Source organism: Cloeon dipterum, chromosome 1 (genome assembly GCF_949628265.1).
Source record: "Cloeon dipterum chromosome 1, ieCloDipt1.1, whole genome shotgun sequence".
Taxonomy (NCBI): Eukaryota; Metazoa; Arthropoda; class Insecta; order Ephemeroptera; family Baetidae; genus Cloeon; species Cloeon dipterum.
The window spans coordinates 30319118-30339264 of NC_088786.1; the positions used below are offsets into that span (position 1 = coordinate 30319118).

Sequence of the window (20147 nt, forward strand, 5' to 3'; positions counted from 1 at the left end):
AAAATTATGTTTAACCACATTGAATGTTTCAGCCTTAATCTGCAATCGATTCGAGACAACTACCTGTTAACCATTTTTAAGTTCTCCATTGGAATATAATGTAAAACACGTAATATATATGAGCTCAAAGATTAGTTAGTTCCTTGTCAGGGTGATAATTAGGAATTTTTTAGTCGAGATGAAGTTTCCTGTTGGATATTCAGCGTATAGAAAGCGCCAATAATTTGTTCAGCTACGTTTTTGGGAATATTTTTCTGACTTCCGAATATTTTCTTGTAAACGGATCGTTTAATAATGAAGAGTCAACACAAGGTTGATTGAAATGACAAATTACTTTAAAAATAAAAGCTGAAATTAAAATGAACCAGGGTTTGGTTTTATCGTATCAACAAAAATCGCGTTGAAAAATAGACATTCGTTTGTTTTCCATTTTCAAAGCTGCACGTTTCTTCAATGGTGTCAATCGTGAACATTTATCTTTATATATAATCGTTATTCAGTTTAAAATTTCACTTTCACAATCAATCCAATTCGGCCTACGTTACTAAAATCGGCTGAAGATTTATTTTTATTTTTACAAATCATGTTTTTTGTCAATTTGTGTTGTTTCTAAATTCTGATCAAAGAATATATCACGACCAAAAGAGAAATTTGGCAATGAGCACGGTCTGTTGTAGCAAAAAAAGTTTAAAAATCTAGAGCTGTATCGTGCAGCCTTTGTCTTGCAAATATTTTCTGGGTGCTCCTGGCCAGAGGCTGATAGTCACACATAATTACTGCAAATTCGGCGCGAATTGAATTTCGCATTTAGACGCTCCATTCATCATATCACCTGTTGCAGAACGCGCACCTTCGAATTCCACTCCGAACTCGCCGGCAGCGGTCGGAATAAACAGCGCAAGAAATCTTTTGATTTCCGTGTCCAATTGAATCGGGCCGTGACAAAGTGATAGTTCGCGGTTAACAATTAAAAGAAGGGGCAGGGAGAACGGACATTTTTCTAAAGAGAGCTTAAAGTGACACCTGTTAGTCTAGAAATTGTCTTATGGTTGCAACGGCTCTCGTTTATGTGGCGAGAAATCGTTTGTTTTCAAAATGACAGAAAAGGGAGGAAGCCGTTTGGGTCGCATTTAATTAAATTCAGAGAATCGCGTCAAAGTCGCTGTCAGAGCGTAAACTTCTCACTCCGCTTTGAACATATTCGCGAAAAGAAACGAGTTTCGTCCGATCCAGCTTTTTTAATTCCCATCCGCGCGTCCGTCCTCATTTTAATACGCAAATTTGCACGGCGTAGCAAATCAACTTTGATGCCGGCGAGATAATCTTCTTTGGCGCTGAATCGATTCGGGCGAGATTGAAAAAAAAGCGAGCCGACGAGTCTCTCTCTCTCTCTGCGCTGTGTATGAGTAGTTTACATGGCAGAGAGTATTATAAGTGAAGCATACCTGCGGCGTGCATATGAATAAAATATCGCCCGAGATCAGGTTTTTCTGCTGGTTGGGGAGCGGACGGAGAGGAGGAGGAGGCGGCCCTTTCTCGGAGGGGCCTCAGGAATGCGCGGCGCTTCAGATGCTGAGCTGACGCCGAACGCGACGGACCAGTGATTCAGTGAATTTTGCGGTGCGTTTGGATTTTTGTGCGCAAAGGATTCCAAAGGACCGATCAAAAGGGATTTCCCACCTCCAGCCGTGGTGAGTCTGGTTCCAAAGATTTTGCTCCATTTAATTGATGAAAATCAAAATCAAAAACCCTGTGGAATTTAGTTTTTAAATGTTAACTGAGCACTTGCTAAAAAATATTTTTTCTACGGCTATAATTTTTTTTCAATGATAAAACTCAACTAATTTTGAAACAGTTGATTTCCGCTTTGGCTAACCATATGATTGCGTACGCTTTAATTTTATGTACGTTTGAAACATAGTTTTAGATAGAAAAATTTCATCTGCACTATGATAAGGTAATAGCACTTTCTTTAAGTACAGGTTTTTCTCATAAATCGTTGAAAAATACACGGTGTTGAGAGCCAGATGTATAAGTTTTGTTGAAAAATTATCTACGAGTGGGAGTGTTTCCACTCCCTCCTACTCTTTTCAAAATGCATATTTAACTAGCCCTATTCAAATTCTGTCCACGCAAACGCTGATTGAGCTTACGAAAATTACGATATCCAGGCATAAAGGCCGCGCCGAGGAAAAATTACGTGATATTGTTTCGGCTCCAATAACTCATAATGCTGCGCCTTCTCCTTTGACAAAGACGTACGTACGATTTTGAGAAACACAAAAACGGAATAAATAATAAATCACGCGTCTGAATAGCGCCACGATTACTAAGCGCGGCTGGCTCTCCGTAAAATTAATTCTCGTTGCTGTGTGTTTTACAAAGCACAAATGCTGTTCCCGATTATAAATTCAGCTATTTTTCTCGCGGTGAAACTTGATATAGTGTTGAAGTATAAATCTCGACCATTGTGACTCACGCAGCGGCGCTAGAAATTTTGGAGTGGACGAAAAATTAGAATCTCCGCTGGAGAGTTGTTTTATTAGTTCGGAAATAAAAATCTCATTGTGCGTGTTGGAAGACGGAGCGCAGTGAGCGGTCCCGCTGGAGAGCCGGAATTCCCAAAGCGGCGGGGGTCACAAACCCCAAAAGACGCAGACGGGATGCAAAAAACGCACCTTAAAAGGCTGGTGTATGTATGCATAGCGGTCTGGTGTTTTGCGGTTTCGAATTGAGGCCATTGCAAATGGCTGGTCGAAATTTAATCGTCCGGTCCAGAGGTGCAGCCGATGCGAGAGCTGCAGTTCGGCAGGGTTGATTATGTAAAGACAAATCGTGTGTTGTACACGAGTGTGCAAACATTATAAAACTGTTGGGTGCTCGCGAGATAAGGCGCGCGTATAGAGTTACAAAAGCCAACGTTTATGAAGCCGCGAGAAATGAGCTGCGGTGCGGTGGAAAAAGTGCAGCGCGCAATAAATACGGACGGAGATAGCGAGAGCGAAAGAAAATCACTGCTGCTTGTTCCTCCGAAGCGAAATAAAAGACAAGTTTTGCAGCACGTTTTCAATTTTACTCCACTCATGCAACGTGGTGTGTGTGTGTGTGCTCTCCGTCGGCCGCCATGTTGGTGCGCGGGTGGGGAACTTCTTTGGCTCCTGCGGCTGCTGCAGGTGCCACTTTTCTTCTTCTTCTTCGTCTTCCGACCGACAGCAGCCTTTTTCTAGAAGGAACACGCGCTGACTGCCGATGCTTCTCATTTATCTCGGCTGCATCACTCTTTCGAGAATTCGTGGCCGCTCCGAGGAAGCAGCAGAAGCCGAGGCCTAGCTGCGATCTCGGGAAATTGCCTCAAATAGCCAGCTTTTAGACTGTTTTGATCCGCTGCTGGGCATCACACCCGATGCCACGGCAGATGCGATTCGGAATAGCCGTTTCGCCAGTCGTGTGTTTACCATTTGGAATAACATGAAATTTTAGAAGATTTCTGCCTGTGAGCGAATCTAATTCCATCAAAACTGGAACCAATCGGTTATTTGCTTGAGAGCTTGAATCAAAATAATTTCCTAATCTATAATGTTTTGGAACAGTTATTCATGGGTAAAAATATCAGAATGTTTATATCACAGAAGAAAAGGCCTAAAAATTAAACACGAATTCGTTGTACATAAATTAATAAATAATAAAGATTAAAAACCTTCTCTAAACTCTCGATTCCACGGTGACTGTCCAATTTTTATCACCTATGAGACTCCAAAACCGGAATATTTTTTAATGTCCGCGGACCATTCATATCAATCAGTCCCCGATTAACGTCGTCTAATCGAGTGGACTGCTTTGCAAATTTAATGCTTGGTGCTAAAGTCACACCTTTCTCGTATATCCAAGCTAATGAATTGGCATCCAATCGGCTAGCAGCATTAGCTGCACGCTGCTCCATAAAAAGCCAAAATTCTTTCACCGCAAGAGATCAATCTCAGCCTCTTTCGAAAGCTCCGAGTTCTCGCTCGCAGCTAGCGCATTTTTTGTTTCTCCGCGCGCAGCTCATATTAATAGTTTCGGAGGGAGTTTCCGTGTTCGAGATCTTATCCACGGATAATTTATTCATTATACTGCAACAAACACACTCACGGTATCGCACGACGTAATTCCTTTTATTATTTGGACGAGAGGACGACAGGTCACAATGGTAGCCGGCACTTCGTGTGCGGCACGACCGCTCATTTGCATGCTCCCATACCACTCCCAAAAGGATGTTGAGCTGCTGCGCTGCCGGAGCGTTATTTCGGAGGAAAAAGAAGGTGTGTGCGCGACACGGACGCCTAGATAATAACAAACCGCGTGTTTTTATTTTTATGTGTGTTAAGCCCCAAACGCAGGATGTTAACCGTGCAAAAAATATAAAATGTTTCTCCTTTGAAATTCTTTAAAGGGAAGTCAGTTTCAAATGCAAGGTATGCACAAATTTCTTAAATTTATTTTGATAGGTACATCAGATGATTAATTTATGCCCGCACACAACAATATACAAAAATCAGATTCTTCTTATTTGGCTATTCAGAAAAATTCCAATCTTTAATATCTAATAGTAAACTGAGGAATCCTAAGAGCGAATTTCGCTTCAGGGGCCTAACGCGCAAGCATTCATTGGAAAGGAACACACAAGCAAGTCTCCGCATCTCGATGTCGAAAGGTCTCTTTTATTTTAATGCCTGGCGAGCCTGAGAGGCCGATAGGAAATGAATGGAGAGTGACCTCTGGGCCGTAATCATAATTCCCAACGCCTGCCAGGGACGCATTATTTCGTTAATGTTTGATCAAAGGAGTGCCTTCGCCTCCCTTCCTTTGCCGTCAATTAGCAAACACCAATCAATTTGCCGCTGCGGCGATGCGTGCGCGTAATTATCTCCGTCGCACCGACCAAAAAGATTATTTGCATTTTTGTTCAAATCTGCTGAGTGCCTCGGAATGACCACGATGAACTTTCAAGCAGGAAAGAGGATCCAAGTCGAATTTGCATATTTTAATCGGCTCTTTATTGGAAGAGAGACAGTCTGATTAATGATGAATCGCCTTGTTATTACCTTTGAAATCCGTGAAATATTTGATTGGCTATCTCAAAATAATTGCTCTCTGAAAAAACATCTTTTTGATGGAGCTTTTTCATCGCTTGGTCTTTGCATTGTTCAGGAGTCGAAGCTGCTTTTTCAACAGCTTGCTCGCTACCACATAAAATTTCAATTTTACAACGCCATACTTGCGGCCGGGCGCGACAGGCAAATGATTAAAAAGCAAATTTTCCTATTAATATTCAACCGTGTGCAGCAAAAGTCTCTTTCGCCTCGAACAACACCAACACTCGCCTAATAACAATAAGACAAACACACTGCATCCCATGCAAATGAGCGCCGAGCTGGAAAACAATGAGCATAAAGGCAGGTGAGGCTTCGATGGAAGCGCGCAGACAATAAACTTGTCTTATTTTTCCACTCTGTGACTTACACTACCCACGGCAGAAGCTTCTGCGTCGGCAGCTGCCGCCGAGGAAAAGGAAACCGAATCATCACTTCGGGGGCTGATAAGCCATTTTATTAATAACCGGCCGGCTGAGTGATATTTCCATTTTACAACCACCAGACGGTAGTAAAGAGGTGTGGGATGATACGAATTAAGCCACAGGATCTGTATGGCGCAGCAGCTGGAAAAAAGGTCGCGTCTAATGCATCTTGTTTTATTATAAAAGCAGCTGCGCCCACGCCACTGTTTGTGATGCAGTAGCTGGCAGGCATCGGCGAGCAGGAAAGAAAGGGTTCCAGCTCAAAAATCATCCTTGGCTTCGGTCAGATTTAATTATATACACCAGCGTGTATTATTCCTCCCACAAAACAGATTGCGTTTTTGGCAGGTGATGGCGTAAAAAGCGGATAGGACACCCACTCGGGGGCAGCGCCGTTTCCAATGCAGCTGGAAACGATTAATTTAATTTTCATTTCGCTGCTTGTGCTTCTGCTGACGGTGGAAACACAACTTTATTACTGTTATTCTGGATCAAGATTGGCTTTGAAATACGAGGTTGCATCCATTTTTCAGAGTTGATTACTAAATTGCAGTTTATTGAGGCAGATCGGAGCTTTCGATTGGTCAGGCATGCGAGGCAAGGGGTGCAGCGACTGGAATATCGTACTCCAGTCTTGCCCTGCAACCTCGATTTTATTGCGCCCATTTGTCTTGGGACCAAGTGCTTTCTCTGGCAGCCAGACCCTGCCAGCGAGCGCTGCAGACCCAGCGGAGATTGTTTCTTTCTTAATGTGGAACCCAATAATTATTTCATTAACTGGACAACTCCCATTTCCCTTCACATTTCGGTCTGACGTCCCGGCTCTGTTAATTTGAAACACGCCGCCGTAAATTAGAATTTGGGTGCGCTAAGGACTCTTTCAAGGCACGAAAAGTCATGAGAAACGTGCTCCGCTGGGGATTTTACCCGCAGCCTCGTGTGTAATTCAATTTCGAGTTGTAATGGAAAACGCGTTAAAAGTGAGCACCGAGAAGAATTTGAATTAATTCTTGTCAAGAATAAATCAGTTTTATTTCGAAAATATGTCCAAAAGATTATTTACTTAGAACGCACGGTGCTTAAGAAAACTTTAACACGCTAAACAAGAATCCTTGGTTGCATAAGTCGCATCAGAGAATTCCAATCGCAGGAAGAATTCAGACACCCGCCTCATAAATCGGATTATACCTTCTCACCTAGTCAATAGCCGGCCACACTCTCAGCTAGTGTGACAGATCTAATCTACTCAAAAACAGAGGAGTAAAATTCCGGCCAGCCCTCATATATGAGGAGCATGTCACCTTTCGATTTCCGCCCCGAAGAGGTGCCAAATCCTGTGTTCATATAACCTCTCAATCAGATTAAACCCTCGCCGAGGTTTTTCACGTGACACAAAAAGCGTCGTAAGTGGTTTTGGGAAAGCGACTCGCAGGCTCGTCACGGCCGCAACCTTTAACCCTCTATGCGCCAGGCTGGAGAGGAGGCCGCGTTGTTGTCTGTCGAACTAATGGGGGGTGAAGGTGCTGCGTAATATATTGTTACCTGCCAGACCGCTAGCTACCTCAGGGTGGCTACCGCTCTTACAGCGCTCAAGAGGGGAGGATTTAAAATGCAGCAGCAGGTAGGTAGCAGTGGCCCCTTTTGTGGGGAATGATATACCTGCCGCCGAACAATAAAGACGATTAACTGCTGAGCTGCAGGTGCCTCTCAAAGGAACAGTCAGTGCAGCTTTTTCTTCATTCGAGAGATTTTCCCACAAAAAAACGGGCAGCATAACAACTGGTGCCGACTGCTGAATTGCTGATGGCAAAGGTAATGACAGCAGCAGGAAAGTCAAGCGTGACTTTTTTTACCGACAGGCAAAAACACTCGCAGATCCTTGAGAGAGGAAAATTAATTTCGCGCTTTTTGACGACGGGCGTGTAATTAAAGCAGCCGCGTGCAATTAAAATCATCCTTGGCGGTGTGCGAGTGTGTGCAAAATCTAGAAAAGCAGGTGAGCAGACGCGGAGGAAAAAATTGGGCTATCTCCTCGCTATCTAATTACTCTGGCTGGAGCCAGGCAGGCACCTTCTCGCACAAAAGCTCCTTCTCCACTCGAGTGGAAGATAAAAAGCAGTTTGGTGCGTGCGTGTGTATAAACAAAACACGGCGCTGCAGGAATCTCTTTTATTCTCCAGATAGTGGGTTCCGTGAAACACACGCACTGCGTCGGCTGGCGACCGACCTGGTGTATGTGCTCAGGGTAGCCTGTTTGGTCGGACGCTGGAGATGGAGAAGGAGTCAGTGAGCAAGCGAGCGAGCGGCTCCAAGGCCAAGATGTCTGCCTGGACCCTCTCGCCCTGCGACGGCCTCCCCTCCCGTGCCGCAAACGCCGCCGCCGCAGCTTCCACCTTGAAGCAGGCAGCGACTCGCTCTCGCTGCTCTCGCGCACACCTATGATATCAACTATGATGAGCTCGATCTCAGGTTCATGGACCAGAGAGGCAGCAGCAGCGCGAGATGCACGGCACATTCTTTTATTCCCCGCCGCTGCCGCCGCCGCCGCTTTTCTCTTCCTACTTGGTGTATTTATATGCCGACCTGCTGCAGAGAGATGAAAGAGCTTACTCATCGTTTCGAAATTAGATGCCGTGCGGAGGCAAATCGAATTGACCTGAATTAACAACTATTTCGGCCCGAAATCGTTCAGCCCGAGTTTGTTACAGTCTGCTGCTCTGATTTGCTCGCCGACCTGGACAGAGTCAGAGTGCGCACGTGTGTAACACACGAAAATGGCTAGAAAATAATGCGAAACCAAGGCCGTCAGGGTAGGTCCTCGCTCGGCATCTCAACTCCGGAATAAAACGCGTGCAGTGTCGAATTTGGCACGTGAAAAGTGAGGTTTGATTGTGATGGGCAGCCCGCGGATTATATAAAATATTTTAAAAGTATTCAAGGATATCGCTGTCGAAACATTTCACTTCAAAAAACGATATGAAATCAGTTCTACAAAATGAGAAACAGGAAACAAAGACTATTATTTTACCTTGCAAAAGGAGTCTAAAAACTGCTTCTCTGCGGCTGCCTCACAATCCGTGTCATTATCTCTATCAATTACAAAGGCGGAGCACGTTTATTTACACCTAATTACAGCACAAAAACACGTAAAATACACTTTTGCATAAACAAAGGACCGAAACTTTCCCATGCTGCTGCAATTTTCTCTCGTCTCGCGCGCATCCGACAGCTCGACAGCAAAAGCATTGTTTTTCCGCGTGAGCATCTCGCAGTTCCGCTGTCTGGAAGAAATAATAATGATGATGAGACTGGAAAGTGCGCTAGCAGCAGCAACTAACTACTCGTGTGTGTTTTTTCGGCTCCTCCGAACACAATCTGCTGCTGTTTCGGTTGGTATTCTAACAAGCCGCCTTTTCACGTCTTTCCGAGTAGGTGGAGGTACAATAAAAATGTTATTCACATTATTGTGTAATACCATAAGAAAGAGTGTATGGGAGAAAAAGGGCCATACATCAAAGCAATAACTGACTTCCTCCGCGTTCATTGTTACGCGCTACCTAGCTTTCCCGCGATGACCTTTTGACCGCCGAAATTGTAAATTACTCCGAACGCATGCAGTTGGTTGGCGCCACGCGAAATATAATATATATATTGTTGGGAAAAAGAGCGTGTGAACGTCGAAATCAAACGTTTGAGTGCGTGATAAGAGGGGTGCATGAAAGGAAGAAATGCAAATTGCAGTCGTGACTAATATACGTTCCAGTTGTTTTTGCACGATTTTCGCTGCTGCAATCGTAAACACGTAGGTTATATAAAATATTTTCTTTAGTCTGATCAAATTTGCGTCGAATCAAATAATTTCAAGAACTGATTGCTCATCATTGGAATCATTTTCTCGGGAATGTAAGACACTTATTATCTCATTCAATTTTAATTTTTAATGAAATCGGAACAGCACTAATTAATTAAAGTAATTTTCAAATATTTCGTTGAAGCTACTTTTAGAATTTGTAAAATTGCGAGAAGATTGGATCAAAGTTTTCAAAGGGCGAGAGCTTCCTACTAAAAATCGTAATTAATTTCGCTTCAAGGAGAATTTCCCCCAACAAGCTGCTCAATGCTTAAAAGAGGAATTGAAATCAAACGAAAAAAACATTGCCGATCACAAAAATTGCAAAAAACTGGATATTGTTTAATTTTAAGAGATAAATCATTGCTAGAGATTCAACTTTATTACAACAAAAAACATTTCACATTTTTTTCCTGTACTCATCCTTAAATGAATAGTGTAAAAACAATATGTTAAGAAATGACTAAAAAATGATTTTTCCTCTAAAATTTGTTCAGTTTTAAGCGAACGCTGTCTTTCAAATCTGCTTCTGACGAATGTGTGAGTCGACAAAGGTATCTTGCACACTTAGTTACGCACCAACGCGCATTTGGCCGAGTTATGGGAGCGCATGCAGCTCGTTAAGGAACGATGGCAGCTTCCGATACAGTGAAAAATACGCGCGCATGCATGACTCTTCACTGCGGATGCTGGCCTCTGACCTCGGTTTTTCTTGGAGCGCGCGCGCGTTATCGATACCGGTCCATCATCAATTGTTGGTCCATTGAAAGAGAAAAACAACCTGCTCAGCATACGGCAAGCGAGCGAGCGGGCGAGAGAATAAATGGAAATTGTCGCCATTCATTTTTCAGCCGCGACACACGTGTGAGTGTGTGTATATATAAACACTCTGCAATAGCGTCTCGGCTCTCTCATATTTATTGGCAGCGCGTCGCTAAACGGAATAAATTTGCGTTCGGTTAGCAGAGAACGTGGGCGGACGCCGTGCGTGTAATAAACTGACACGGCCACTTCATAATTCTTATCTATTAGCGATCTCTCGCGAACATTTTTACCTCATTCAGAGCAACTAGCTCCTTACCGACCGCACGGCTAGCGTCTCTCATGTTAATATACGTGAGCAGTGCATTTTTCAGCTTGTACTCACAGCTGTCTGTTTGCTGGTGCGCGCATATTTCGCCCGCCTATCTGATCGAGAAATCGAGTCGAGCCTTAATAAACAATGATTAAGGACGGTGATTGCAGATTCGAGAGTGTGTAACCGAACTGCTACACCTGCTTTTGCTCCTGCACGAGGACAAAACCGCATACTCCCTGCTTTTACCGGCAAACAGAATGCCGGGCCAATTAATGCTTCCCAGCAGCAGCTAAGGCCTCCTCGATCACGAATTCCGCTGCTCGATTGGAATGTTTCTAATTAAAATCCAGCTTATTTATGGTGGCTGAGTGAGTTTTATCGCGGCCAGATTTTCCTGCGGTTTTAAATTCAGCAGAGTTCAGCTGCAAAATTGTTTCTCATGAGAGCAGATTCCGAACTGTGCAATCACGCTCCAGACTTGATTCAATAAATTGCGAATTTATTTCGTGCATTTGTATTTTTGTGGTACAGTGAGTCGTGGCTAATAAGAATTTCTTTGCATCAGAGCCGCCTTTTAATTGAGTTGGAGTTACTTGGTTTGTCCCTGGTTTTCACGTTATGGTGGTTCAGATTCAATTTCTCGAAAGTATTTACATTCAAACCTTGCTAGTTTAATATCACATAAATTCCCGTATTTACGACTAGGCATAAGGTCATTAAAAGCATAATTAATATCGACTTGCTGAGCACAGCCCATATTTACGTCTAAATCAATTAAATTCAATCTCCGCCCGTTGAAAGCGACACAGCACCTCTTTCCTTGAGTAATTACAAGCTGAACAAGCTCCTTTTGTTTATCCAGTATTCAATTATTGCGAGAGAAATCAGTTATAGGCGAAATTAAAATTAAACTGCGCTCGTAAAACGACTCTGGTCGTAAATTACGCCTGAATTTAATAATACAAAAGCGCAGTTCCAGTACAGGCGAGCGTTGCAGGTCAAAATCATAAATGCTGCTGGCTCCGGCGACGTGTTGTAAAAGACGCAGTTGTGTGTGGAATAAAAAAAGTTTAGTAACGCACACACAGACACAAATAAAGCGAAATGTAATTCGCATAATGGCACGGTGTCGGGTTGCACGGACAAAATACGTAATTTATTTCACGCAGCCGCGAACTCATTTTGTTCCACAAGTGTGTAACAAAGGCGGGTTTCGTGTTACCCTTGGCTTGTGCGAGCGAGCGCGGCTTTATTGGTGCGCGAGTGCGGTGGTCCCGCTCCGAAACATTTTATTTCCAATCGGCCAGTGCGGTATAATGTCTCATATTCAAGCTTTCTCTGTGCTGAACGCGATTTAAAAATTCCAACCACCTGACTGGCCGCGCGCAGAGCAAAAAACGAGTCGGCGTGCTGTTCCGCCGGTGGCGAAAACTTCAGGTTTCGTAGCCCGCGCGCTGCACGAGAGAAAGAGTTAGGTGCGTTACCTAGCCACGCCGAGGGAGTGCGTTCGTTGTTTCCACAAATCTAGCTTTGTACGACACACTAGAGACGCTGCCGTGACTCTCCAGCCTATAATTATCTATTTCCATAACGCGTGCAAAAATGCAAGTTAGAAACAAACTGTCGCTCTCGGTTGAATAGCAGAGAGAAAATTCTTTGTTTTTTGCTCGGTATGGTAATTTATCGGCTCTCGGATTTTCCCCACTGCAATTATGCCGGAGCTGCGGTTGGTAATTGGAGATGCTCACAATTTCCTTGTGTAATTTCACCTGCAAAAACAGCCACTGAAGTAATTTATCATCACGCAAATTTCCGAGAACATCTGCTCCAATGATTGTAATTTGGTCGTCATATTTTGAGGGAACGTATAAAATGTTGAATAAAATTCTCAGATTTTTACGACAAATAGAACCTATACAAACCTACATATTATTTGTGATTTAATGATTAAGAAATATAATATAGGGCTGCCAAGGTCTATGTGCACAAGGGCAAAGGAGAGTTGAATAATGTTTTCTGATGGTGACAGATAGATTTCCTTATATCTTGTATCTAAGTAAAAATTAATGAAACTATTAGCCGATGTCGTAATTACAAATTGGAATGATTGATTTCTCAGCTAGTGTATGGTCGTAAAGTCTGTTATTAGTATAGGAAGGATTTTGTAAGAAATGACTTACCTATCTGTATTGATTATTGAAATGGCTGAAATGCGCAGTACACTTTAAACACGTTCCAGAAATTATGCAAAGTTATACATTTTTGGTGTATCTGGTGGTAGTAAAATTTTGATTATTGACTGTCTCCAAAAATAATTTCCTAAATTGCAAACTTTTAATTGTATAGGCGTTTGTTCCCGTATGAAAATTCTGATAAACACTAAACCTATTAATATCTCGCACTCCTTGAAGAGGGATGCAAACTGTGTCGCAGAACTGTTTTTTCAGTACGGGGTGGCCTATTATTTTTCACATTTTGCATTAAACCATGAATTTTCTGTTTAAAACCATAATAACATAGTCTTTTTGGTCTTAAAGTGTAACCTATCGCGGTGCAGGGACACTTACAATTTTTTTATTCATCTCAAATATTGGAAAATACAAATTTATTGAAATAAATATCGGTAATAATCAAAACAAATTCTTCATCGATAAGTTTAAATTAAATGCAGCTCCCTCAATTGTTCTTTATCACTACAGCAATTTCCTCGGCACTATTATGGGTCAAAAAGTTCTGTAGTGATACTGAAAAAAAATAGTACGTCACACACATTGGTAGCTGTATTTAAAATGAAAAGTAAGACCTTCATGAGTGCATCTGCTGCCATTGGCATCAACCAAATTTCTTATTTCAATTAACCATTCAGAAGATTTTTCAAAAGCAAAAATTTCAACTTGAATTTCCTTTTGTTTCAGTTACCCTGTTGGATGGGTTGACAAGTGAAACTTCGCGATGCCGATCAACGACGAAGGTGGCCCCTCAGGGGGCTTGTCCGTCATCAAGGACGTGAGTGCGGAGGGTCGGCAGCGGCGGGACTCGTCGGCCGTGGCCAACGCCATCGCCGCCTTCCACCACGCGGCCTCGAGCATGATGGGCGGGCGCGGCCGGTCGGAGGCGCCGCACCTGGGCCGGGGCGAGAGCTCGGCCTTCGTGCCCGTCATCCCCTCGCGCTCTCTGCACGATCACTCGCCCGGCAGGTCGTCGTCCAGGGACAAAAGTCCCGGGCCGAGCACCTCGGGCGCCTACGGCCGCAAGAGCTTCGACCTGATGGCCCTGATGGCCGACAAGCGCAAGGAGCTCGCCCTCAGGGAGGAGGCCATGCTGGCGGCCATGCTACCCCGCCCGCCGCCCGGCCTGCTCGAGAACCTGGCCAGTCCGTACCTGCACATGTCCGCCATGCGCAACTCGCAGCCCCCGCCGACGGGGCCCCCGGGGGCGGCCGGCGGCCTCATGCACTCGGCCCCGGCGCCCAGCACCAGCTCCGCGCCGCCGCCCGGCGGGGCTGCCTTCCCCGGCGTCTTCCCGCACCTCGACCGAAGGCTCCTCCGCGCCCCCGGCCGCGCTTCCAGGCCCAAGAAGCAGTTCATCTGCAAGTTCTGCAACCGGCAGTTCACCAAGAGCTACAATCTGCTGATCCACGAGCGGACGCACACCGACGAGAGGCCCTACTCGTGCGACATCTGCGGAAAGGCTTTCCGCAGGCAGGATCACCTCCGGGACCATAGGTGAGACATTTTATGTTTTCCTTTTTCGTAACTACAACTAGCCGCCCACTGCTCGTCCCTTTAGACCCGACTATTGACAATTTTAGTTATTCTAACTCAAAAATTCATTTTACAATAGGAAAAATTAGAAATGGATGTCTCAAAGTGAATTAGTTATCAAAAAAATGAGTCACTCGTTTTTGTACTGTACAGCTTACTGTTTTGGTACCCGCAGACCTAATCAACAGTACTTAACCTCAGTTCAAAACAAAATTCATACCATGCAGATTAATGAATTGTTAAGTTGCTTCCTTTAAAATTATTTTGGATTTAATGTTGAACCATTGCACATTTGAAATGTATAAATTTAATGAAAACAAATCCTTTTTCAAATGACTGATTAGCCGTGTCACGCTTAGAGGTCATGTTATATTCGGGTTTGAAATTTGAGCATCTCGTTGCTGCTTGCAGAAGTCCCAGAAGTCAAAGCAAAGATAAACGAATCAAATTGTCACACTCGTGTTAATCACACTACCTCGCGTCAGAATGTGAATGTTTAACTTTGTTCAAGTGATTGTGAGAGTCAAATGTGGGATGCTAAAATTAAAAATAGTCTCTACAGCAACTTTAAAAATTTGAAAATGGATAATTCTTTTTAAACTGAAATGAAATTTACATATATAGTAGTTTCTTTAGAGTACAAAGTCCGAGGTCATCAATTCCATTCAGAGCTATGCTAAAATCGCAAAGTGAAACACGAATAAATAAATGCTAGCAGTTTTTGCGCTCATTTCTAATATGATCGTGCGTTTATTTGCATAATACTTTTTTACGAGACTTTATAATGCAAAATTAATTCTCGCTGGCCTGTTTTTCACGCCTCACATAAACATTGTAAGCCGACGTATTTTAATCGGCAGTAAAGAGCGCCGTAATGCACCATCAGGGAGCGGCAAAGGGCTCTCATTCCACGAGAGCCTTGAGCCATTTAGCACACACCTCTATCTTTAAGGGAACGCTCCAAGAGCTCCGCATTTATTGGCACAAAATCGCCGTCAAGTCCAATTTCTGGCCTTGGATTCGCCCGCTGCGGCTCGTTTGCCGATTTTTCGCGCCAGCCGAAGCGGAGAAAATGAAAAGCGCATGATGTATCATTTTGCGACTGTGGCGTAAGAGAGTTAATTAGCCCGCTCGCTTGAGTGCACTCGTCTGCGAACAAATCGCCGGCCGCGCGTCTTCTCCTTACATAAATTACTATCTCCGCTGGCCGATCGCGGGAGTAATATGCGTGTATTTCTAATTACACGCCGATGCTGCTGCACTTTTATGGCGGCCATAAATACGCAGGGCTGTTTGTGTAATAAAATGGACCATCCATTGCATGCTGGCCGGCGCGCGCGCTCCGACCCACAGATGTAAATGGGGTGTCCTGTTTCAAGTGCAACTTGAGAGCCGCCGCGCCGACCGATCTGCTCCTGCTGAATATTAAAACGAGGGGAAAATCGCTCGTCTACAGCACGAACGTGTCGCGTTTTTTCTTTATTATTTTTTAATTTATTTTTCCACCAGTTCCTCTAGGAGCTGCTGATGTGATCAGGAAAAGTCTAACGCAATCAGGCGCGCTCGAGTCTCGAGTCACGCGAGCCGCTCAAATGCAAAGCACTGACTGCCCTTGGGCCAATTAGGGTAGCGTTTCCCTGAGCTGTGTAAAATTGACCCTTTTCTCTCCATGAAGGTGCTGGATGGGTTTCATTTTGACGCTCTCCTCGATTTTTAAAATGCAGAATTTATAGCTTCTGCCATAAACAAGATAAATTTTAGGCAGTTTTTGTGTTGCCTCTTGAGTATTTTTTTTCAAGCGTCACAGATTTCACTTTTTCTCGAAAAGAATCCCTTAAATATTGCCAGAAATTGTGACGGTATGATTTTTTAAAAGTTTTTAGCTCGGATTTACTCGGGCAGTTGCAAAAGAATTAAAACGTCAAAGCGATAATAATCTCCAGCTTTTTTGACACAGTTCTCTCCATTGTGACGTTGTTTTGACTTTTATTGCCCCAGCAGCTAATTTCGGCCTTGGCTGAGCGTGCTAATTTAATTATCAGCTCGTTCCACCAACGCAGTCGTTCTCCGAAGCAATCGCCATATGAGCATACACATACTTTCTTGCTCTAGCGCCTTCCCGCGAACTCGGAATCTGATCTGCATACACATTTTTAGGTGCGCTGCCATTCGCCGCCCGGCATTCCAAACCCTTTTGTGCGCCGTGTTTGTACGCACGGCCGTAATATTAAGTGTATGGGCAGGACAATGCTCTTGCTTTATATATTATGTAGATGGCAGACGGTCATTTATTATTACTTCTTTCTGCTTTTGATACATCGTGTTCACTCAGAGCAGAGCGGCTCTGAATTTATCTTGTGGCTCTGCTCTTTCTTCTTCTGAAGCCCGGCGTGAAGGGCTGACGTCACCTTTTCTAAGGCTGTGTGTTGGGCCGCGGCAGCATCCAGGGTCTGCCCGATGCCCGATGCGAGCCAGGCACGCAATCTTTTCCTCGCTCTTCGCTCCAAACACGCGATATAGCAGCTAGCTGCTTTTCTGCTCTCTCGCTGCGCGCCTCTCTCACTTGGCCATGGATTAATTTGACGCTCGCAGCAGATGTATGTTGAAAATGCAGAGATATGTGTGTGATATTACGATGCCTTTGATGGCGCACAACAACCCGAGTCAGGCGCAATCAATTTGTTTGGGTGGAAATTGCGCTCACTCAGCAGTTTCAATTTACTCGGCGGACAACGATGAATCTCGTTTTTGCGTCCTCGCTGTTTGCTCTTCATGGGAGATTGTGTTAAAGTCGTGGTGTGCAAAGCCAGTAATTGCTTCTGATGCCGAGAAAAATCACGGGTGAAATAATTTTGTTTTATGAAAAGGAGATTTTTCGGATGCTACGTTTGAGTTGGTGGAGATTTTCATTGATTATTTCATGATCTTTTCAATAATTTATGCTGGATCACAAGGGCAATTCGGAAGTAATATTGAATTATGGGGATTTTAAGGAATGGGTTCCTAATAAACTTTACATGGGAGTCGTTTTACGAATTTTGAAGCCCGTTTTCGTTGAATCACGATAGTTTTTTTATAGATTGGCCAATTATGACGAAACAAACCGATCAATTTGTGACCTTTTTGATATGCAATTAAATTTTATGAAAGAAGACCCTAGAGAAAATCTTTAAAGGAAATTTCTATCTTTCTTAGAATATAAAAATTACCTTTTCATTGAATTGTCTTAAAATTGAGGTATTTTTAAACTGATTTCAATCTTTCAACTTGGTTCAAATCAGGTCAGACCACACGAGTTCAATAAATAAACCACCAAAACGTGGCATCCTAAGATTGAATCAGGATATTAAGCCAGTTGGTCAAACTGTAAGCATTATGAAGATCTAAATTTTGACTCGGCCATGTCTAACATTTCACGGTACGAAGATTTTGAGTAAAAAAAATCGGTGGCGAATGCTAATTAAGATCAGCCTGCTGCTCTTTTGGGCAGTTGACACTCGTTTTTTATCAACTGGCGAAAAACAACTTTGGAAACAACATACTTTCCCAAGCGTATCCTTAGAAGCCGCGCTTCATAGAAAAATCTCAGGTTGCAAAACCCGTCTCCTATTGCTCTAATGAAGCGCTATCACCTTCAACACAAACACACACAGCATCTCTCTTTCGATATCACATCGCAAGCGCGCATTAGCAAAACCGAAAGGCGCGGCGGCGGCGGCGGCCTCACAAGTCTCAGAGCTTTTATATAATAAAATAACACTTTCGAGCGGCTCGTATTAATTGCGTCGGCACAAAAAGTACTCGAACCATTGGAAATACATATAAATACAAAAAGAGCCGGACTTTCACTAACCAAACGGTTTAATCGTCTGTTCGCAGGTACATTCACTCGAAGGAGAAGCCGTTCAAGTGCACCGAGTGCGGCAAGGGTTTCTGCCAGTCGCGCACCCTGGCCGTGCACAAGATTCTGCACATGGAGGAGAGCCCTCACAAGTGTCCAGTGTGCGCTCGCTCCTTCAACCAGCGGTCCAACCTGAAGACGCACCTGCTGACGCACACGGACCACAAGCCGTACGAGTGCACCAGCTGCGGCAAGGTGTTCCGGCGCAACTGCGACCTGCGCAGGCACGCCCTCACGCACACGGTCGGCGACGTGCCCGCCTCGGACTCGCCACCAGGCGTCCCCAGCGGCGCCGGCGGTGGCGCCGACGCCCTCAAAGGGCCGGCTGGGCCGTCGGACCGGCCGGGCACCAGCGCCGAGATGTTCCGCCAACAGCAGCTGCTGCAGCGCAAGGCCGCCTGCTGGGGGGCCCCGCCGCCCCCGTCGGCCTACCTGCGGCCCAACTACCCTCCGGCCGGGCCCAGCTTCCTCGACCGGCCGTCGGGCCACCGCATCTTCGGGCCCAAGCCGGCAACCGTGACCAGCGAGGAGGCCGCCGCCGAGGAGACGACCCCGGCGCCGCAGACGAGCCCGCAGAACCTGACGATCGACGCGAGGCCGTCCGAGCTGGCCGACGACCTCGCCGGCCCGTCGACGTCCGTGGCGCCGCCGGCGCTGTCGCCACCGGCCAAAGTGCAGAGTACAAAGCCCCCGACGCCTCCGCCGCTGCCGGCGCAGATCAACAGCGGCGTGCCCAACATCCCGCAGCAGCGCAACCCGCCGCCAAAACTGCAGGGCTTCACCATCGAGGACATCATGCGGAAGTGACCCTCGCACATTCCCGGTTGAAAAACGTTTTTGATGCAACGACTAACGCGCTCAAAGTTTTCATCCTTTGAGGCCTCACTCCCGACCTGATCCGCAAACAAAGCTTTTGTAAATATCACCGATCTTCAGGATATATATTTATAAATATATACATGATGTAGGAACGCCATTTTCGTGTACATAGAAAAGGCTCCCCAGAGATTTTTATACACATTTTTGTCAATCACTTTACTAACTCTCGCTATTCCACCGAAAAAAAGGCCTTTCGTTAACACTTCTCATTCGTACGTTTCGAAATGCGGTTTTCGAGAATTAGCATGTAATAACAACCTCTTTTGATGCCGTTTCTCGGAGCGGTGCGCGGAGTATGTGTGACATAAACCGTGAGTGCGTGCAAAGGTACATATATACCGTGAATTTCACGTGAACGTGTTGTAAAAAATGTGTGTGTGTGTGCCTTTTTTGCTCTTGTGTCAATATGAGCACTAATGCGCATTTCAAAGAAGTCCTCTATTATATTTAATTGTTTGCTTAAATACGGAAAGCATAATATTTATCGAGTAGAAAAAGGGAGATATTTTAAACACATAAAAAGCCTGGCCGCGCAAGGGAAAAGCGTCTTTTTCCGAGAAGAGCTGCAGCCCGCGCAGTTGAGTGTCGTCGGTTTTGAGCGAGAGCTGCGCGACGTGGACACCGATCTCTTCCAACTCATCATCAATCCATCCATCCAACAAATTAATTTTACATGCGCGACGCACACCATGATACAAACGATTTTCTTTGCTGTTAGTTGGTCCAGAGTTTAAGAAGAAAATGTGGTTATAAGGTTTACTGCTGAGAGAAGTTATTAAATTTTGATACGATATTGCCTTTTAAAGTGTACAAACAAACAATTTTCTGATACCCTTTTGTGAACATGTAAAAAATAAAAATTTCGCTTTTTTATTAAAAACCCGGCTCGTTTCATTTACATATTGATGGTCCTGTTTATTTTGCATTTTAATGCGTGCCATTAATACCAATTTGGACTAGACCACCGAGGATCGATTTACATATTAATTGGGCTGCTGATGTCGATGTGAACGCAACGCACTAAAACGTCTCAGCGGCGAAGGAAAAGGGGAAGAAAATCTCGACTGGGTTGGGCTCGGTTTCAATAGCGGAATAAATTTTACACACATCAGTGGGAA

The 20147-nt window shown here is 44.5% G+C and overlaps 1 protein-coding gene across 1 annotated transcript; it reads left to right on the top strand.

Annotated features, from left to right (window-relative positions):
* Nucleotides 1-1552: 1552 nt before the first annotated feature.
* Nucleotides 1553-19909, top strand: LOC135937805 (protein bowel-like). Its single transcript, XM_065481061.1, has 3 exons — nucleotides 1553-1691; nucleotides 13401-14210; nucleotides 18129-19909. Exons 2-3 carry the CDS (start codon nucleotides 13438-13440, stop codon nucleotides 18955-18957), a joined length of 1602 nt encoding a protein of 533 aa, XP_065337133.1. The 5' UTR covers nucleotides 1553-1691; nucleotides 13401-13437; the 3' UTR covers nucleotides 18958-19909.
* Nucleotides 19910-20147: the final 238 nt, after the last annotated feature.